The sequence below is a fragment of the Sphaeramia orbicularis genome, chromosome 12, assembly GCF_902148855.1.
Source record: "Sphaeramia orbicularis chromosome 12, fSphaOr1.1, whole genome shotgun sequence".
NCBI lineage: Eukaryota > Metazoa > Chordata > Actinopteri > Kurtiformes > Apogonidae > Sphaeramia > Sphaeramia orbicularis.
The window spans coordinates 37452250-37475282 of NC_043968.1; the positions used below are offsets into that span (position 1 = coordinate 37452250).

The 23033-nt window shown below is 36.4% G+C and overlaps 2 protein-coding genes across 11 annotated transcripts in view; both read right to left on the reverse strand.

Annotated features, from left to right (window-relative positions):
- Positions 1-11775, reverse strand: part of dgki (diacylglycerol kinase, iota) — a 67331-nt gene extending 55556 nt beyond the window's left edge. For 6 of the 9 annotated variants that reach the window (XR_003936941.1, XM_030150472.1, XM_030150477.1 and 3 more), the window contains exon 1: positions 11271-11774. Coding sequence is in view for 8 of the 9 variants with exons in the window: in XM_030150472.1 (XP_030006332.1) it covers positions 11271-11497 (227 nt within the window). In the remaining variant the exon portion in view is untranslated. Of the gene's footprint in view, positions 1-11270 lie in introns of all 9 variants that reach the window. The other 3 variants (XM_030150475.1, XM_030150474.1, XM_030150473.1) reach the window with 2 other exon arrangements.
- A 7062-nt stretch (positions 11776-18837) lies between these two features.
- Positions 18838-23033, reverse strand: part of creb3l2 (cAMP responsive element binding protein 3-like 2) — a 28828-nt gene continuing 24632 nt past the window's right edge. The window contains exons 11-13 of one of the 2 annotated variants that reach the window (XR_003936955.1): positions 21561-21795; positions 19852-20826; positions 18838-19805 (exon numbers count right to left, since the gene is read on the reverse strand). Coding sequence is in view for 1 of the 2 variants with exons in the window: in XM_030150624.1 (XP_030006484.1) it covers positions 20754-20826; positions 21561-21795 (308 nt within the window). In the remaining variant the exon portion in view is untranslated. Of the gene's footprint in view, positions 20827-21560; positions 21796-23033 lie in introns of both variants that reach the window. The other variant, XM_030150624.1, reaches the window with a different exon arrangement.

Genomic DNA, 23033 nt, shown 5'->3' on the forward strand with positions numbered 1-23033 from the left:
CAAAACAGGGAAAGACAACACTCCTACTGACTATTTCTATAGCCTGATGATCACTCTAGATTGATCTACAAAATGGTCTTTAAGTCAGAGAGACTAACCACCAGTCAGAAAGCCCAATAGTGTATTCAACATTTCATCTTGTTTACAACCTAGTACCAGTTTAGCATTTGCTCCTGATAAGATATGGGTTCAATATCTTGATGTAGGACACTTGAAAGTAACCTCACTAACAGCCAGTAGGTCGTTTTATCTCACAAAAAGTCAATCAGCCATTCAATCAATCATTCAGCCCAACACATCCACAAACTCATGAATGTTTATGAACCTGTATATACATAGCTTTAAATGGGTTTATGTGATCTGAAAACAAGTGGACTGTCAACAAACAATGTCTGTGCCATGCATTTCAAAGTGATCACAAGTGTTCAGATTTCAATACTTCCACTTTAAGGTCAAAGGTCCCCACACACAGTTATTATGTTTAATTTGCTGCCAGACAAGTCCCAGGTTGGACTAGCACAGACAAAATGTTTAGAGAACCAGTCTACATCCATAAGCTACTCCAACTGCTGAGATTAGGACAAAATCATTTGCATTTTTTCAAGTGTTGGTGTAGTGGTTGTTTTGACACTAAAATGGACAAAACACTGACTGCAATACCACACGACTACAAGTTTTTATGGCTACTGTACAGGAGAGTGACGGTTTATTTATTGACTTTACTCACACTTTTGTTGATGGAAAATATAGGTTTATATCTATACTAAGAAACGTAGAGCATATTCCAGGCCTGTGTCTGTTTCCTTTACACTTAAGGAATGTAAACGGACACCTTGACAGTATAACAGACCAAAGAGTTAAGAGTGCTTTACAGCTGAAATTACACTAGATTTCACTACAGCAAATTTAGAGTGAACGGCTCTTACTGAAGTGGTTAACAATCACTTTCTCAGCTGCAGGATTTGTGATTGGCTCTCTGTAGTTATAAAAGACACAGCAGACTCTTTTGCTGCATTTACTGACAGCTTACGGTGAATTTGGAAAACAATTATGGTTAATAAAGCAGAAGTTGCATTAAGTGTGTCCTTTGTGAAATATTCTTCTTTTGAACAATACAGACTGTTATCTAGTGAAAATAATGACAGACTTTCTCAACCACACCAGCGTCTGATGGAGAAGTAAGTCATTGAGTAACCCTTAACTTGTCAAGTTTTCTCTTCTTCTGCATTAAATAACGAAAATCCACTTCTCTTTTCTCTACTCTTTTGCCTTTTGCCCTCTTTTTCAGCTCCATTTCCAGGCAGGAAAAGCCTCTTACAGCCAGCCAGACGACTAATAAGGAGCGGCTCCTGTCAGCCAATCCCCCGTTAATGCCTCAGCACACTGCATTATGGGCAAAATAACCCAACACGCACACACATGCTCTCACTCTAAAACACTCCTGAAAAGGCTAGGAAAGGAGAGAGAGAGAAGGTTGAGAGAACTCAGAAATCTTACAACTGTTCCTAAAACAGACATCGTTATTCCCTTTCGTCTTAGCTGAAAATGACTGATATGCATAAACATACACAAACACACCAGCAGCCAACTGGAACAGTATTATTTAGACAAGAGAAGAGTGCACTGCTGGCTCTGTCTGTCTATAATATTGTATGTATGTTAAGAAAGATAGAGAAGTGACTGAATGAGTCACTTCAACACACCACAGGAGACACCTTCTCCTGTCAGTATCACAACATCCGGTCAGTACAACCCTGTTTTCAGTTTGACCCCATTGTCACCCTCAAAACTCTGTTAATCGAATCTTTTACAGGATTTGTTGGTTGCAAAAGTTTGTATTTATATCATAGAAATGATAGAAAATTATACTTACTGTAGGTGAAAATCATGGTGGAGAATAAAACTGCAATTTATCATAATAATTGATGAAAACCCAATAAGAAATCACACACATCAGCAAACACGAATCAATTAGTATTTTCATCTTTATAAATCTGTTGAGCTGTCATGTTTCTTCTTCATTGCAGCTTTCTCTATCTGTCTTCTTCCTCCTCCTCCTCCTCCTCCTCCTCCTCATAACGGGAAAAGAACATCATAAATATGTATGTATATCTGTTCATCCGTTCGACGGATGTGAGGAGGGAGGAAAAATTGTGTCAACGAGCCTTGTATTTCATCAACAATTGGTGCTCTGATGATCTGCTTAAAAATTCATGACTGTCTTTAAGCTGCCGTCACTCCCAAACCAAGCGCTTCACTGCGCTACTAAACAGATGCATACACCACCATGAGAACAGCATTTCATATTTTATAGTGAACAAATGTATTGATTCAGAACACATGTCAAACCCGCTTCAACTCTAAAATAAAAACAAATAGCGATATCAAAGCTTAAAAATCAAACCTCTACTGTTGGATTAGTTGATGACAAATATACTACTTCTTTTTTTTTTTTTTTAACCAAAGGTTCAAAAGCCGAAAAGGCAAACTAAGTAAATCCAAGGATTGCTGACCTTTTTATCACACTTGATGTATTCAAATGTAAAACTGTGAAATTTTAATGTCAGTCACTGATTTCAGTGCAGCATCACCATCAGGATGTCTTCGGTGTTGTTCTTAAAGGTTCACTCTTTAAAGTTTTATTGATTGTGGATTAAGATCTAGTCTTTTTAAATATATTTTATTGCTTAGGGTATGTGTGAGCAATGCCATCTTAATGATGCTACTTTGTAAGTGCTTGGATTTCTTTACTACCCCGACCCCCGAAGGGGAGGTAAGAGGTATTGTTTTTGGTTCAGTTAGTTTGTTTGTTAACACTCTAGCAGCAAAACAATTAGTTGAATTCATACCAAATTGGGTTTATAGATTGCCAGTGATCCAGAATGGATGTGGTTACATTTTGGGAACAGTAAGTCAAAGTTCACATTTTTTATGAATTTTTTAAAATCTTTTTTCTTCTCCCATTTACTGATAGTAATGGGCGAAATTTCAAATGTCTATCGAAACATCAATTTTGTTTCAATTTACTTCAAACTTGGCACATATATAGAGGAAATTGATAGACTGACATCAGCACACACACACGATGACATCAGCTGGATTGATGCCAAAATAACCTACAATACGTGGGGGGGGCAGGGTTTGTTGTGCCTGGCACCACTTATTTATTTATTTATTTATTTAAAAAGTGATCTATGGACACTCCCTGCTGTCCTTACTAATTCAACTGACAATGTTAAACTGAATGTGTTGAATGTTGTACCATGTCGTGTTCAATCAATATTCATTCAGTTGTGCCCTTCGAAATTTACAGTGATTTCCCATAGGAATGCTAAAGCTGTTGTACTGTGATGTGATGCACTGTATATTCTCACTAACACAATTACTGAAGGCAGCGTGAGATTACAGGGGTTGTAAATGTGAAAAATCAGTTTAGGCTGTTAGCGTATGTACATTGTTTGGACTCCAATCACAAGGTTAAAAATTCATGAATGCTTTTAAGAGCCTCACACTTGCAAGGAAAGTATTCCTATGAAATGTGATACAGGTTACATGTTAATCTGAACACTAACATGGCTGTCTATGGTGTGCTTTGACTTGCACAGTTACAGATAGAGGAAGATAAAATATTTGGCTTCAACAGTCAACTATTCATCAAAGCTGACCCAAGCCCAGCATCACTAAGTAGCAGCTGAGGATCTTATTACTAAAAATATACAAGAGACCTCATTCTTTTTCTGAAATGCCAGATAAGTTTTATTTTTAGAACGGGTTAACTTTTATGTTTCAACTTAATTCAGTACTAGAATGCACCTAGAAACAAATATCTTCGGGTCTCAGTCAAGTCATGAACCACACAACATGTGCCGTTCTTCCACCTCTCTTTTCCTCTGTTCTCCTCTTTTATATCCCTTCCTCTATTCTCCCTCTCCCCTTACATTCTGTCCTAATTGAAGGCTGAATGTAGAGTTTTATATTCTGGCAGCATCAGATGATGAAAGGCGTTTGATCACTGTTTACCCCTGCAGGTGGTACACAGCGGTAGCAACATGAGATACATTTATATCTTTTTATGTTTTTCTCTCTCTTCTTGCATCTAATGTTTCTCTCTCTTCTTCATCTATTCTTTATACTTCTCCTCTTATCCCAACTTTAGTTGCGCCTATCTCCAAGATGGCATAAAACCAAGAATATACTGGACTGTGGTATGACAAGAACGTATTGTGATCTGCTGTTTGTGAAATAGGCTGTAAATAGTGGATGGATAATGTTACAACAGCCTATATTCAGGTAGTTTGTTTCTGCACTATTTCCTACAAAGGCGGTGGTGAAATCTCACCACATGATAAGAACTGTGACGAAACAAAGCATTTGTTTCTTAGCATTTCCCCTCTTGGGCAAACAGGTTAAGTTGGCAAGAGTATGCAGTCAGAGGGTAGCAGCAGCTAAATAAAGAACGTACTTGCAGATGTTTATCTACCATGCTTTCGGGTTATTATTAAAGTTCCATTCCATCATCAGTCTTTGCGGCTTCTACATACAACAGTCACAACATGAGTGATTCTATGAGTTTTGACTCTTGTGATAAGTATCACGCTCAAAGGAGCATGTCACAATTCCTTACAAATTGACAAGTAAATCTAATGACAGACAAAAGACTGGCAACAGAAAACAACAGCTCTCTAAGGAAATTCACAGTAAGAGTCTTAAAAGTATAACACCTCTGACCATATTCTGTAATGTTTTTGACAAACAATCAGTAATGAAGAGCATAACAAAGACAACAATCTGTGGTTGAATCAGAGGTTATGTTAAGTGGACAATTACTACAGGGTAAACAATACAGACAGAAGCAGCTTCAACTTTCTTTCATAAAAACTCCTAATGCTGAGTTGATATCATTGCAATATTTCAACATAATCAAGACGAAAAACAGAGTGACATCACCAAAACTGGGCTTAATGCTCACTGCCCTGTCAATTCATCTCAGAATCACCTCATCTGACAGATCATAGATTTCACGCTTGTCTTTCTGAGCTCATCATCTGTGACAGCTGTAATTTCTGGCTGTCTGACAGATTTGATCTGATTTCATTTCTGCGGTGAAGATGTTAGGATTTAGTCTGAAATCAGACGTCATGGGTCACATTAGCACAATATTGAAATATGAGGCAAAAAATCAACAAGTGGTGTCACGCACAACAAACCCCGCCCCTCACATATATTTCACCAATTGTAAGTAAATGGGAAGATTTTAAAAAATCATAAAAAATTTGAACTTTGATCTAACTTTTCCAAAATGTAATGGCATCTATTCTGGGTCACTGACAATCTATAGGCCTAAGCCCAATTTGATGAACTGAATTAGACCAATAGTTTTGCCACTAAAGTGTTAACAAACAAAGAAACAAACAACCCAAACCAAAAACAATACCCCTTACCTCCCCTTCGGGGTGCGCGGTAATAATTACCTTTCAGCTTGTTGTAATTCAAGGGGCCTGAGAAGAAACAAGACTTCTACATCTATTCCATCCCTGTGATTTTTACTCCACGACACAGGTTTTTGTCTAACCACTGGTGTTTTCAGACAGGTAGGGAGATTAAATACAAAACTGACAGCTGTAATTACCAAACGGTACTCAGATTCCATCGGACAGGACCTGGGCATAATTCCAGCACTATTGTTTGTGTCTCAATCCAAAAGCTTATAAAAGTGGCTTCACATCTCTATCAACAGCATAAAACAGCCTCAGGTTATCTATATTTAGTGTATTCAGTCTTTTGATTTAGACCAATAGGGAAGTACGGCACAGGGAACATGTGTTTCTGATGATTGCTGATATTGACTCCTGCAGATTGAAAAATCATTACGAATTATCAATTGACGATTATTATTGTTTATTCTGATACTTTCATACCACCACTGTAGTATAGGTATGTTAATGGTTTAATTATGCATGTACTCCTCATGAAAAAGAGACACTGGCAAACAATTTTGGAACATGCATATTGTTAATAATAAATCAAACATGTGAGATATAACATGACCTAAATATAAAGCCCATTACCGAAATATTTACCAAGGTACAAAGTCAAAACAAACCACTGTAGCACATGTTCAAAATTAAAGTCATATAGTGCTGCTATTAATGACTATCATTGTAAATCAATGGGCTGATTACTTTCTCAATTAATTGAATAACGAAGGGTTAAAGGTCAACTCACTTTATTATCCCCAAAGGGAAATTCGGTCCCTGCATTTTATTGAGTCTTTGCTATGCTGTGTGCATACAGCATCAAGCATTAGCTATTAGCATTAGCGTTCAGTATATTAAGATAAAGCTGCTATTGAAGGTGCTTGAGGGTGCTTGAAGGGACCAACTGCAGATCTTCACTAGTGCTATGGTCAAGAACACTTAAAGGAAAATTAAACCAAGAAAGTGGTGGGCCTAAAGAAACCCAGTTAGCATGGAGAAAAAAAGGCAAAATGGATATTGAAAGGCTTCAAACATTCTACCTGTGAAGTCAAAGTGCTAACCACTCTGTTCAGTCCATGACTGAAATGAGAAGCACACAGAATAATTTTGACTTTTTTGGTCATTAAAAAAAGCTAAATGGTGTGAAATGATGTGCAAATAATGTTAGTCAGTTGCACCATCTGCTTTCATATGGGTGAACAGAGGCAATTATCTAAATTGTGTAAAAACATCACGATTAGCTCAAATAATTGCAATGAGGCAATTATGTAATAACTGCAACAGACATTATTTCATTAACTGCAGCATGTTACGGTAGACTAAATGCACAGGTTTAACTCTTGAGCTCAGCAACATTAATACTAAACCTAATCATGAAGCGCTCTGTAAAATGCTGTATTCACACTGGTACCCTGCCCATATAAAATTAAACATACATTTTGCAAATGATAGACTTTCTTCCTGAAAAAACAGTGTCCATTTCTGCTAATATGGTTCATGATTTTCTCTCCAGAGGACCAGAGAGGGACTATTTTAAATCCTCATATTTGCCATCAAAGTAATGTCTTTTTTAGGCCTCCAAAAAGGCTGTTAATGAAGCAGGAGTCCGCTCATTGACTTAAGAAATGATAGGACTTGAGATTGAGTGTTTGAGGATGGTGCATTATTCAGACTGGAGTGCACGTGCTGTAAAGACACAAGTACTTCAAGAGCCCTTGAAGTACTGTTCAGGTTCATTTGAATGACAATGTATGTACTGTAGGGCTCAGGAATACAGAGTACTAGCTGCACAGATGCACATAACCACAATAGACTGGAAAAGTAACGGCTGGTTGTTAGACTACGTAATCAAAGTAACATCTTACAAACTGGCTTGCCCGCTGACTAACTGGCTGGCATGATACACACAAAGCAGCTGTCTTTGTGACTGAGGAAGGACCGTCATGCAGGCAGACGGGTGAGACGTCTAAGAATAGATAAAAGAAGGGACAGTGTGGTGGGAACACACACACACACAAAGTGTGACCAATGTCTGCCAGATAAGTTACACGTGTCTTAGTCTGCCATAAACACATACTACTCCAACCTCACACAGAAATGCACACACACTAGCTTTGATGTTCCACGGCATCATTTTTCAGCACTTTCATATTGCCACATATGGTAATTCACTTCTTGACACCGACAACTTCAAAGCTATGTAAACTACCTTCTTACAAACCATCTCCCTTGACCAGCTAATGCCATTTCCTCCACATGGCTGATTCTAAAAAGAGGGAATTTCACAGATTATCATTCATTGGAGCATATGCACATATCCTTCACTTTATTCAAGTAGGTCAGAGGTTACAATAACTCTTAGAATCGAACAAACAGCAAAGACACAGATAGATTTCACATACTGTAATTAAAAGGCTGTGCTCATCCATTCCTAAAATGCAATTAAGATCATCTGCATGACTAAAATACAATGGTGTAGAAGATTTCAGTTGTAGTCCTGAATTTATTGACAGTCATCTCTACCATCTATAATCACAGTTTTCGCCCAAAACTCAAGAACTATGACAAGGAGTTTTTCAGTAACTGCCCCATCATTTATGTCCACATTCTTCTTTCACTAAATTACCGCCATAAACAGTGGCCACAAAAACTTGAGCCAAAAGTTGAATTTGATCAAACTTTGGATTCCTGAGTGGAACAACTATACAGATGAAGTGCAGGGGTTGACTGGGGTGGAAACTTTTCTTCATCTGATCTTGGTTTGTTTTGATAGTCCTCTCATGCTGACTCATACTGACTCACACCAACTCAAAATTTTCATATCGAAATGTTCTTTATATTTTGAGTTTCAAGTGCAAACAGACAGGCCCAGCTGCAAAAGACTTGTGAGGGCGAGGGTAAATGTGTCTCATATTCTATTAAACCGTTCACACCCAGAAACAAATTAATCGACAAGTTAGTCTTTCAAGTTGATTTTCTATTTTAACGTTCTCTATAATTGTTCATGGTGGAGAAAACTAGCTTTGTTATGTGATAGTGAACTGTAAGTAAAAATACTGAATACTAAATACTGTCAAAACAGCCAATCTGAACACATGACTTAGGGTAACCAGAATTAGCCAATTTAATTAGTAAAGTATTAATTTAGTTGATGACAAACAATCATTGGCAGCAATTTTTGACAATCAAGTAATGTTTTTAGCGGGGTTTTGAGCGGAAATGCCAACATTTCTTACGGCTGCAAAATATAAAATGGAGAGGATGTGATCATTTCTTGTCATATCTGAGAGTAGCATGGATATCTCTGGGTTTTGGATTGGAGGCTGAATAAAACACACGTATATGCATAACCTCAAGATGTGGGAAGTCATAATCATTTTTGTTATTTTATTATCAATTATCCATTGAACTACCATCAACATTGTGATCATTAAAAAAAACTGAAACCATAAATAACCATCAATGGTGTCTTTTCCATTGGACATCTGTGCAAAACTTTATTGATATTTACCAAATGTTGAACAAACAGAATTGCGTAATGTCAGTTTTTCCACTAAATCACAAATGCGATGATTTGTTAATTCATTATCGCAAGATGAAATGAGAAGTCATTCCATAAACATGGCGATGAACATTAATCAACAAAACATCATGTGGATTTACAGATTTATTCATTATTATTATATTTTACCCCTCTATCCACTAAATTAAAAAATGATTCGGTGTCCTGGTGTGTCCACACACACTGCACCATGTTTCTTTTAAAACTCTTCTTCTTCGCTTGTTATAACATCCATTTTTTTTATTCACGTGACTCTAGTTGCAGCAAAAGGTCTTGCCGTGGCAGGTTTGCCTGATATACCAATTTTGCTAAGCCCAAAAAGAACACCTCTTGCCAGTGCAAAACCTTTTCATCAAAAATGAGAGTTTTAGGAAAATTGTATGTTTTTCCATTAGGCAAATTTTTATGCGCAAATTATATTCACACAATTTGAGGGTCAATAGAAAAGTGACTAATACTCTTTTTCACTCATGATTTAAAATCACTCTTTAAATTGGAAAGAAAAAATGTTTTGACATTTATCATGAACATTATCAACTTGGAACAATATTTTAATCATTTTTATGATTATTATTTTATTTTTGACCAAATTGTCCAAACTTAATTTCTGACAAAGTTCAGTGCTTTCTGACATTTTGGAGATAACATAAGCAGTTAATTACTAATTAGCAAATTAATAAATGTGAAAATACTAAAAGTTGGAGCATGAAAGGAAATATAAACAAACATCATAATATCTATAAAAATTACTGGCACTCGGCATAACCATTTCAAGGAAATCCCATGATTTCTTCTTTGCTCTGAATCTGAAGTGCACAAAATCCTGCATTTCACGAGTATACTATAGCATTTTCAACAGTTTTATCAGGGAAAACTACTCGGTTGGAAGGATTCCACCAGCAGTGAAAGCTCCACATGATGCACAATACCCCAGCAGCCTCACTTAACTTAACCATTGCTGTGTTCCCCACAGAAACACTATGAGAGGAAGAACCTGTGTAAATGATGACACAATAAAAGTGAACTAGTGCTGAGTCTTCCCTGAGTAATGCTTTCCACTAATGTGCAACACAGTATGAAAAGAATATGGACACAACAAAAAGGCCAAATACTGAGAAGGGGGTAAACAGGACAAATTATCTGTCAAATGGATAGTAATAGGATTATACAGTATCCCCCCTTTCAATGATGACTTTACTTTCCAAATGGGTCACTTTTTTTTGTTTTAATGTGTTTACACGAAGCATCTATAATCTGGTTGCTGTAATATCTGGTGCAACAAAATCTCCAGGCAAAGCTAATACAAGCCTGTTTTACAAGTGGAATCCAGACAATCTAGCAACCATTGATTTACAATAGAAAAAACACAGAAACATAATGTATGTCTGCCTGTCAAAAACATGAGGATGAAGCTCTGATGTTACAGTTGGATTTGTTTTAGGATTAACTATTTGTTTACTTGCTACTGTGGCACAAATCAGACACAAACAAGTGATTGATTTGACCTCAAAATGCAAATCATTTCCAGTGCACACATGCTCTGAACCAGACAGGCTGACATAGATAGATAGATAGATAGATAGATAGATAGATAGATAGATAGATAGATAGATAGATAGATAGATAGATAAGTGTGTCTACATCATAGCCTGTTTTCACTATCAACAGCAGCTGCCAGTCTCACCAGGGTGTCAGGCTGCTGCTGGCATTCACACACATACACATTAAAATACACACACTTTAACTGACTCAAAATCAATACAGCCCCCTCCCCCCTTCTACTCTGCACATGCTCCAACACAACAAGGCAATACCACAGGGAGATGCGTACACACATGAATTGTGTAGGCAAAATTGTTTTGATCCATCACTGCCATGGGCTAAAACGCTGCTCAGTGTGTGTGAGAATTATGCCATGTTGAGCTTGTTGACAATATCATGAGGAGCTCAACGTGTCTCCTTAGAATATTACAGCTTTTACATTAACAAAACAGTCCTGAATGTAAAAGCCCCCCTCAGTCACCAGGCTTGTATTTCTAAGCTTCAGCTAGCTTACATGTAATTATCAAAATAGCACTACACATGTGAAATTAACATCCGGATTATCAAAGTCCAAAACGTACCTGTATCCAGTATTATATCAAACCAGGTCTGTCTATGAAATGGGGGTGTATATTCAGATAAATTCACGCACATATGTGTCATTTTCCTGTCCGAGCATCCCCACTCACCGATACGAGGTCTGCTTTCTGAACGCCAGTCCTCTTAATTTCTCCTCCAGGCTGTCTTGTTCCATGTCGGGCAGGCTGCTGAATGTGTCGCTGCAACACCCCACGGCCGCCTCCTCCGAGCCGGCTCCGGATTCGGAGTCGCCGCCGTCGGCCCCCAGAGAAGCCAGGCGCCCGCTGAAACCCCCCGCTGAAGCCTGACTGCTGCGGTCCTTCGCCTGGGGGTCCATGCTGGCCGTACCCTCACTGACTCTCCCCGCTCTGGACCCCCTCTCCTCCGGCTGCTGAGGGGCGCAGATGCCGGCAGAGGAGGGAAGGGGACGGGGAAGGAGCGGAGGACTCGGGGGGTGAAGAGCTCAAGGTCGGGTTACAAGCGGCTGGACCATGGAGGTGTCTGACCGCTGTTGTGTACTGCAGCCAGGCACGGCACGGCACGGTACACGTAGCCGCCTGGACAACAGACTGAACTGCACTCACGAGCCCTACAGGACCAACGTCAACCTACGTCAAGCTCGAGGACCCATCCCGGAAGCGTAGCTATCTAATTTTCAAAATAAAAGCCTTAAGATGTTAAAATATCCGCAGCAACTTCCCTAAATGTCTTTTGAATAACTGTACAGGGTCTTACTCATAAAATAAAGATGAAAAAAGTCCTAGACCACTGCTATAGTTTTATTTATTTTTTTAATTTATTTATTTACTCTAAATAACACCATCACCAAATACACTGCATTGTCCCTTTATCCACCAGCTGATTGTACTGATGATTACTTGCGCTATCTGCACAAAAACCATTACTGGTACCATTAGAGCAGGGGTGTCAAACTCATTTTAGTTCAGGGGCCAGAATCAGCTAAATTACATCTGAAGTGGGCCGAACCAGTAAAATAATAACATAACAATATAGAAATAATATCAACTCCAAACTTTTCACTATGTTTTAGTGTGAAAAAAAGTTAATTTACATTATGAACAGGTTTATATCTACAAACTATCCTTTCCAAAGATGTGAATAACATGAACAAACTGAAAAAAAATAAGTGTAATTTTAACAATACTACGTCTCAGTTTATCATTTACACATGTGCATTATAACTTACAGATCACAGTGGATCTACAAACACTTAAAACATGTCATAACAGGCAGAATATTGTTAAAACTGTGCTTGCTTCTCTTAAGACATTTCAGGTTTTTTGCATTTTTTGCAAAATTATACTTTGTTTTAGTGTAAATACATTAAAATATTTACATTTGCAAAGAGAAACATTTGGAGTTGTCATTATTTTTATGTTATTATGATAGTATTGTACTGGTCTGACCCGCTTGAGATGGAATTGGTCTGAATGTGGAACCTGAACTAAAAGGACTGTTAATATCTTTGTGTAATTTTTGCATTTCACAAATTCATCCCAAGGGCCAAACTGGACCCTTTGGTGGGCCAGATTTGGCCCCAGGGCCGCATGTTTGACACCTGTGCATTAGAGTCTCACTCAAACCCATTGGTTTTGTCCAAACTGCATATTGTATATTTTGAACTTTATCTTACTTGTTTATTTTCTTACTCCTGTATTTATTTTATTCTATTTTATTTTATTTTTTACTGCATGTTTATACTCACTCCATGTTTTATGTATGCACCAAACCACTGACGCAAATTCCTAGTAATGTGAACACTGTTTACTAACATGGCAATAAACACAATTCTGATTCTGATTTAGATTTACTATGCACATATTTATTTTATGTTGCAGCGATCACAAAATTCTGAGTCAGTAATTTTAACATGTCACTGCCAGTGTCATTTGCTGTTTGTTTATTTAGTTTTTGTCGTTATTTTCCCATTTTTCTGCCAGGGATGAAAGAAGTCCTGAATGTAAAAAGTAACTAAGGTGATCAGCACAATATCTTCAGATTCTTTCAATTCATACAAGTTTATAAAGTGACAATAAAAAGCCTGCAACACATCAAAAATATTCACCACTATCAGTGGTCAAACTATACTTTTATTTAGCATTAGTAGATATCAACATAGCCCAGTATTAGCTGATACTGATCCTTAGTTTGAATAGTTTCACAGTATGTATCTTAATAAAAAATTTCAGATCACATATTTAACATAAATTAATTGGCATTATGTGCCTAAAAATTTCTAAGCAGACACAAGTATTTAATCATATTAATATGCATTTGAAAGTGGGCAGACATGAATATCTCTACATGTTCCATCACAGTTTATTTTATGCTACATATATACAGGCTTTTCTTTTTCTTTTTTTTTTTCTTTTTTTTTTTTTGTGTGTGTGCAGATTTAGATTTAGGAACTTCATTTCACAAGTTCAAACCTTTAAGACCATGAAGTGTGCACCCTAAACAGGCCTAAATAACAGATCAATATTATGATATGTGTCATGAATAAACCTGAACGAAGACATGCTGTGACCATATGATTTCTCTTGCATTAACAAGTCAAATTATACTTTTATTTTTTAAACAAATGAAAGGAAGTTCAGTATTTGCTTCTTTTTAGAATTGACGGCGTTTTCAAACACTGCAAAGCGCGATCTGTTGTGAGGGAGGCGACAGTACACACGAGGATGAAACCACAGTCAATTGCAACATTCATCCATCCATTCATGTAGTCATGCATCACTCATCTGTCCATCATCTGCAGATCCATGTATCTTTCCGTCAATCGGTCCGTGTCAGCCTGTCTGTCTGTCTCTCTATCCATCCATCCATCCATCTGGCCCAGGGGACGAGCAGTGTGGCATTGTGGGATATTCCTACTCCTCCTTTCTGCAGCATCATCAGTCAGAAAGTAGGGCAGAGGGTGAGCTTACACGCACGAACACACGCATGCTGTCAGTATCTCCCTCTGTGGCAATAATTACATGCACACACACAGTCCATATGCTGTATTTATGTCAGATCTTTCATGATGAATTCAGTACCACTTTCCTGTTCAGCATGTTCACTAATTCTTTATTGTTGTTTACAGTCAGTCAAACATATGGCCACATCTGTCAGCCTCCTTTTTGTTTCATTACACTGAGCCGCCAAGTTCATCCAATCATCGTGGACTGAAGGTGAACTTTGACTTTAGCCCATTTTCTTCTCCACTGGGAGCATCTGCAGGCAAAGCGCTTGCCATAAATAATTTCACAAAACACACTTCATCCAGGGAAGACTTTCATGGTTAAGACTTTTTACTTCAACTCACATATTTTTTATCCACAGCGCTGAAAAATAACAACACATTTATCAGCTACAAATGGCACTAATTCAAGAATCTGCAACAAAATCACAGATCTTGTGGATTAATGTCAAAGTCAGGGTGTTCCTGTAGACCTACTGTGGTGTTTGGGCAAGTTGGAACATTTCCACAAAAAGAAGCAAAAAGACCTATGGCTCAAATAGAAAAAAAGTTTTATTAAGATAAAGAGCCTTAGCTTTCTTGAGCAAACTGAAGAGTATGAGCACTCTAATGTAGTATGAATAAGGTTAAATGAAATGCAATATATATTTATTGTAATTATTTTTGTTTGTCTTTTGTTTGTATTAACCCATAAAGACCCAAACAGCCACAAGCAACCAAAATCATCTACTGATCTAAACTGTTTAATACATGTTGATTCACTAATCCAATCGATACATGTAAATAATTGGTGTAAAATGCACTTTTCGTGGTCATCAGATATGACGTTCAGAGGCTCCGTAGTGAGCGTGGAAACACCATCATCTTCTACAACACTGATTCCATGTAGTTTGACAAATTACAGAAGTTGTAGATGTTTGTTTTTATGTTGAGTCATTAATATCCTTGCTGAAAAAGTAACTTTTTCTTCAGTTTTTTTCTGTTGTAAAATAATAACCTTTGAATTTACTCTGGGTTTTCACAGACATCTACATGATCAGTAAATTAAATATAGGAAAAAGTACCTGATTTACACTGAAAAATGCAAAATACAGAGGATAATATGTAATAAATGAAGATAAATCTCTTAAGAAAGGTTTAATAGAGAAAAAAAATCATTTGGGAGGTGCCACAAAAGTAGCACTGGGTCTTTATGGGTTAATATGGATCACAATGTTACCATAAATTTTCAGTTTTGTGTTTTATTTTCATTGAGAAAATGTTAATAAGATGTGGTTTGCAACACTTTAAAGATGTGTTATGCCCCACCACGTCCTGGTCAGTTATTGTTTAACTGCAGTATTAGTAGAATGGTGTGAAATCAGCACAAGAAACAAACATCATATTTTGCTAGAGAAATCCCAGTTTAATCTCTTTTACTGTAACTCTTATGATTGCATCTGTGCACAAAAGTACAGAACATTATATAGTTTTGGACAGAAAATGTATCTGTCTTCCAAAGTAATTTTTTCTTAGAGAGGAAATTGCCAAAAACTAATCATTTGCCTCCTATCTAATCACAATGGGGTGGAAGGGGTGGTGTTCCAAGTCTCCCATCGTAGACCTTTAGCCCATGTCTCATATATGCAAAGTGGAACAGAACAAAGTTCATAGTGATGACTTAAATCCATTGAATCTGAGAAAAAACACTCTAAAGTTACATTTTTCCTGTAGTTCTTTAAGATGTGAAACCTGAACTTCGAACTATCAATAAAATCAGATTAGATCCTCCACATTTTCAGTGTAATGCACTTAAAGACAAGGTTTCTAATTGTTCCTATTTTAGGAAAAGAGAGATTACAGCTCTTCTTTATCCTAAAAAAATAACATGGATTTTATGGTCATTCAGTCAATAGGTGCCACAGACTCACATTGTCTTAAAAACAAAACAAAACAAAGGACAGATTAAAATGATAACAGCAGAACCAACATTTCTTGGATGACGTTCTCCATCTCTCTGATGTATTTCCTAATCCTTCACTTCCTCCATTAGCAGTCATGTCAAATGCAGAAATTCCTTTTCAGTTCTCAGATCCTCTGATATTGAACTTTAAGCCAATTTTAAATCCAGAGGTGACTGCTTTTACAGTTGTATCTCCACAACCTTTGGAAAGAATGGATCTGTTGTGTGTTGCTTCTGAAAACGCACCTTTAATTGATCAGCTTTTTAAAAAAAAAATCAGTTTGTTTTTCATTTGTGTGATCTCCTTTTTTTTTACTCTAGATACTTTATCTTGTCTCTGTGTATGCTTGTGTTTGTGCTATGTTGTTCTCTCTCTCTTGTGGCAGCTCCCAAATGAATATTTATCAATTTTTAACCTTTCTTAAGTGATTTATCACCATTTATTCTAATATTATCCTCTGTATTTTGCATTTTTAAGTGAAAATCTGGTAATTTCCTGTATTTATTGTTCTGATTATGTAGATGTTCGTTAAAGCTCAGATTAAAGTTGAGGGTTATTGTATCCAAAACAGAGAAAACTGAAGAAAAAGACCCTTTTTTTTCTGAAAAATATTGTTAGCTAAACATAAAATGAGTGTATCCTTTCACTGTCACTGATCCAACTCCATGGGTTTTACTGGTGAATCAATGTTGTAGAAGATGACAGTGTTTCCACGTTCACTACGGAGCCTCTGAATGTCCAAATGGGTCATATTTGATGACCATGAAAAGATGACAAACTGCATTTTACACCAATTATTTATATGTATAGATAAGATTAGTGGATCAACAGTTATTAAACATTGTATATTGGTGAATGATTTTGGTTGTTTGGGTCTTTATGGGTTCAAGTGCTAAATAATGACTATCTTGAGCTAAATTTAATCAGTTGAATTTCTTGTGTAAAAATCAAATTTAGTAACAATAAGCCTCAACTCCTTTTCGAGATAATGCTTACACCATGATAAAAAAAAAAAAAAGAAGGCAGAAAACAATTCATAAAGTTCTCTGTAAGCTCTGATGAAAGGATTTTTCATTTATAATTAATAGGATTATGTAGCTAAAAACTCTTGCAATCCTGCATCAAAGTGTGAAATCAGATTGCACCTCCTCCATCTATTTACCAACCGTCTTTTACTCGAGTTTCGTCACACATTTCACAACATCAGCTCTGCTATTCATACCAGTTTTATGACAATGCTCTGTGGCTGCAGTGATGGAGGAATTCATTGTTGCTGTGAGACCGGACTGTTGTGACGCTGTGAGACTGCGTATCGTCTTGGGACTGTCAGAGTGATTCGTGCTACTTATTACGAGGCGCTGCTGTGGATCTATTTTAAGAGCTTTGTCGTGTTGGAGGAAGTAGAAGCTCCTCTATACACCAGTGTGAAAACCATGTGAGTCAGTTCAGTCTTAACTTCATTTAAACTTATAAAGAACATGCTTTGAAGACACAAATGATAAGCATGTTTTGGTTAATGCATGTCATGTTTGCTCTTAAAATAAATGCATATCAGTTTTCTAAAATGTTTTTACAGACTTTTTTTCCTTTTTACTTCCATTAAAAGCACATAATCTTAATGTATTGAATTACATATGAATATGTGCATTAATCCACAAAGACCCAAACATCCATCACCGACCAAGAGCATCTACTGATCTAAACTGTTTAATACGTGTTGATTCACTAATCCTATCAATCCATGTAAATAATTGGTGTAAAATACAGTTTGTCATCTATTCATGGTCATCAGAACTGACCCATTTAGACGTTCAGAGCATCCGTAGTGAACGTGGAAACACCGTCATCTTCTACAACATTGATTCACCAGTAAAACACATGGAGTTGGACAGATAACAGCAGTTGTAGAGATTTGTTTTATCTTCAGTTAATGATAGATTTTACTGAGAATGTCACTTTTTCTGCAGTTTTCTCTGCTTTTGATATAATAACCCTCAACTTTAATCTGAGCTTTAATGAACACCTACATGATCAGTAAATTAAATACAGGAAAATACCTGATTTATACTGATAAAATGCAAAATACATAAGTTAATATTATAATAAATGCTGATAAATCATTTAAGAAAGGTTAAATATAGATGAAATTTTATTTAGGAACTGACACAAAAGTAGTGCTGGGTCTATATGGTTAAACATGAAGAACTTCAAGATCAAATCATTGTCAGAAAAAATGAAGAAGCAGGAAATTTAAGGTCAAGGAGGAGATGAATCTGTAGCATATGTTTTTGTTTGGTGGCAAATAATTGTGTGTGTACCCCTGAAGAATAGAATAGAATAGAATTCCATTTGCACAGGTACATAGGAATTATTGTGCATTTAGTTATTACTATAGTAATAACAAATGGAGATCCTACAAGTAAATACAAGTTAACTTATGGTGTTATTTCAAGTTCAGTACTTCTATGTACTAATACACAATTGCAGTTTCAGAATATACTGCACCTATAAATATGGTAGTGCAGTGACCAAATTTAACAATACCGTGGCATAGTAGTGGATATTATTATGCAACATTCTATTATGGCACAGTATTGTAATATGCCATTAACTATAGTGAAACTGACAACATGGCTACTTATGATAAAATCAAAGTACTTTGTGTATTTGTATTCATCTCGATGAACTTAAACACAAAAAACATGACTCATCAAGAATTAAAATGAACAGATCACACAGAGTTGCTGGAAATATGCTTTTACTACGGAAAATACTTTATTCATTTCAAAGCAAAGACAGAAAGCCTAGTCCAGGCAGAAGCAACAACAAAATAAAATCTGATTTAGGAAAAAATGTTACCAAGCTGCTCTCAAGTGACTGCCTCTTTCATTTTAGGGCAAAGTTTTCCATTCTATTTCCCAATAAAATCCATGTTTATGTCTTGTGTTCAGAAATCTGTTTTTGGTTTTTTAAGCACTAAGACACCATGCTACTAATGCAGCCTGAGAATACACAAAACTGAAAAGACATTAAATATCTGATGATCAAATGACTGATCTACTAAATAGGTTAGAAAGATGCATCTGCATTGACAGTCTGATTCTCCATCAGCTGTTTCATACAATGTCTTACATTTCAAGGGTTAATTAACAGTCAGACAGATATTACTCAAACCCCAGGATGATAGATGACTGTTTTCTATTTACAATAAATGTAGAGAACTTGAACTGGCCTTTCCTCTGTTTTAATAGCAGTCTGTAAAAGAAAATATTTCTGCAGCAAATCTCAACAACCTGCCAGTAATGGACTTTAAATGAACAATTAAGACTTTTAATGTCACCATTTTTTATTACAAAACTGAGCCCAAAGCAAGTCAGGACAGAATAAGCACTAAATGTTCATTATTTAGTATATGAAACGGACTTGGAATGAACTATGGATTACTTTATAAACTACAGACACATTTTTCCTTATTTATTAACAACTCATATTTACAAAAATAGATACTTTTAACTCAGTGGAAGATTTTTTTGGCAAATGCTGACAGATTTTTGGAGATGACAATGAAAGTGTACAAGGTCTAAGCTTCGCCAGCAGACAAAAGGCTAAAAAAAAAAGTGAAAGATCTTCTTTTTTTTGTATAAGAGTTACTGATCACCATACAGTTTGGATCCAAACTGGTAAGAGCAATTAAAGCAACCTGATAAATGTGATTATTTCTGGCAATGAAAACTGAATTAAATCTGTGGGACACAAAGTAAATACTTAAATGATGACTCCTAACCCTTCAAGCAGAACATGTTAAGTGTAGCTTACAGTCCCATATGTCAAATATTTTTACCTTTCGTGTTCATTCGCATTGGTGGATTTCAATTTTAAATGAGTGATTCTCACAGATTTGTGAAATGACATGATACAGCTACATAATATTAGTGTTCCCACATTATTTGCATGAAATTTGACCATCACTTTCTCATTATTTTGTCCCCAATCTTTACACTTTTTAAGAACTTTTCACATTTTCCAAATGAGCTCAGGAACCCACAAGCCAAGCACAGAATGATGCATAAAACTGCAGAAAATATAAACTGTATATAAAAGAATACAATAAAGAAAAACATTAACAGGATGAACACACACAAGTATCAAAATGGGATGTACTTACTTACTGGAATGGAATAAAAATATTTAATATTAAAAGAAATACAACGACAAAGAGCAATAATTTTAGAAAAAAAAAAAGTTTCTATAAATATAAAGATCCTCCGTGCTTTTATGCTTGTCAGTGTCCTGTAAAAAGCCTCACATGTCATCTTTTAACACGCTTTGCAATGGAGTAAATGCCATGCCACACTTCATTAGTTATATTGGAACTTATCTGCAAGTAATTTCTCAAGTCTGTTCCATTAAGACAACAGACAGGAACTAAAAGTGATAGGTTGACTCATGTAGAAAACTATTCAGTGCAAGTTCACTCCAGAAATGAAGGCAACCAGTGCCCTGTCATTGTAATCATGTTATTACTAATACAGTGTATCTAATTAAGCAGAGATGGCAGGAAAATCTAGCCTCTAATCATCAGCAGTGGAAACAAGAGGTTTACTTCAGGACACTGAACCATGCTCTAGAGGGGGGAGGTCAAAGGGGAGGTGGTGTCGACATCCGCCTCAGGACGTCTCGTTGACTGTTCGCTCCAGCTCTATCACTTTACTGCTCTCATTCACCCTCTGCTCCATAGACCTGAGAAATGAAGACCAACAGAGGATGTTAAGACAATTAATACACACAGTCTAACACCAATATGTCTTCTAATCTCACTTTGGTTTCTCTGTTTTTCCCTCCTTCTTTTCATGTTTCTCCAGACACATAAAACACTTACCATCTAAAAAAGACCACATTTGAAGTTCCTCTGGTTACATTAGACCAAATGACATAGAGGTCCCTTAAGGAGTTTAATGAGTGCATCACAAGTAAAGGGTTAGAGGATGAGAAGTCATTTTTTAGAATAATTTGCAGTCTGCTCTTTTGGTTTTAAAATACTTAAATGCCAATTACAAGAAATAAAGACCTCACTAATAATTGCATAAAACTGTTTGAGATTTATAGATTTATTTATTCATTTACTCAGAACTACCTCATAGGAAAAAAAGGCACCACATTATATATTCATATAATTTATATTATTGTAGCAGTTCAAAACACCCTGTTTAACCACAAACACGATATAACAGTGAAAAGACACAGCTATATAAAAACCAGCTAACAAAGAGAATGAGAACAATAAAACATAAATACTGTTAGATTAAAAACCATAAATAATATACTATACGGTGCAAAAGAAATAGGCCCATCAAAAAAAGCAGTACCATATAGAATACAGTGAGCTTTATTTTTTAAGAATAAATAAAAGAATAAATATAGATAAATAAAAAACCTAAATGTTAGTATTCATGTCAGCATGTTTGTCAGTTTACCTGTGCAGGTCCAGAAGCAGATTTTTGGATGTTTGCGTATCATTGTTTTTATTCCTGAAAGGTGGGTGTGTTTCCACTCTGCTGGGCTCCGCCCCAAGTTTCTGTTGCTCTGAGCGACGCCATGCTGCCATGACAACAGCTGGTGTATCTTCCCATTGGTCGGGATATTCTCCGCCCAGCCCAAGGAGGTGTGGCTGCTCGTCTTCGAAGGTTGATAACAGATTCCTGGATTTAACTAAAACAGAGTAGAGAATATATGTAGCTGTGATATTTTCTTAGTAGCTACAACTGTGTGCTCTCTAGCTCTGTTTTCATAACACAGTAATAAAGTTTTAAAACTATTCAGACACCCTGGAACCCCACATGAATACACACCTTCCTACACGCACTTTATCACACTGAGGTAACACATGTTACTGTCTTCCATTGAAAAACAGTCTATTCAGCCCATTTGTGTGGGCAGAATGGGACAGGAAACTGAATTTAATTGTTAAGAAAATTATATCTGGTCCCTTTTACAACAGTGTGTGTGCATGTGTAGGAGGTAGCGGAGAGGATGTATCAAAAGGTCAACTCCTCTAATCAGTCTCTGTTTCTGTTACTGCTCAGCTGTAGGTGGAATCTGATTATTGGCAATGTTATAATGGGCCTCCACAGTTTTATAGCTGGGAACTAATGACTCATTAAATGGAGACAGCACGGCAGGTCAGCTCAGCTGAAGCAGTATGAAAGTGACTGTGCGTGTGTATGTGTGTGAGTGTGTGTGAGCGTGTGTATGCATTTGGTACCCAGCTGGTGGGTAAAATAACCAGTCTGAGTGTGCATATTTTAGCTACATATATCAATATATGTTGGATTTTGTGTTTACAAGTCAGTATCTTTAAATGACTACGTAGATAATCTTAATTCTACTCCCTTGGTATTAGACAGTTGTGCTAGTATTTCTTGGGTTGAAATTTGTTCTAAACCATAGGTAACAGGGTGTTGAAATCTAAGGTGTGACTATCTGTACATTAATGTAGTTACAGTTAAGCCTAGTCTTGCAAAATTTGTGATGGAAGAATGTGATTCATTGCTGTGAAGATTTTTTCACTGTAATGTGAGAAAATGTCTTGTTTCAATGTAAAAGCATTTGTTCTTTTGGCTTGAGATGGTGTCTTCTTAGACAGCTGGAGAACAACCCCTTCAAAACATTTTTAAAGACAAAATACAGATATTGCTTTCCAAACTCTGCTGCTAAGACTTTATTTTTAGGTCTGCCTACTTCTGCCAAGTGAGTCCTCTAAGAAGTTTAACAGATATTTGGTAAATGGATTGAGAAGGTGAATTTGAAATGGTCAAAAATTCAGATTTCTTATTCTGTAAAAAAAAAAATCGTTTGTCATACAGTTTCAATTCTCATTTTAGTCATTGTTTTTTAGTGTTGTAGTGCAGATGTTACAGACAAACCATTGTTAAATGTCTGTAGTGCGT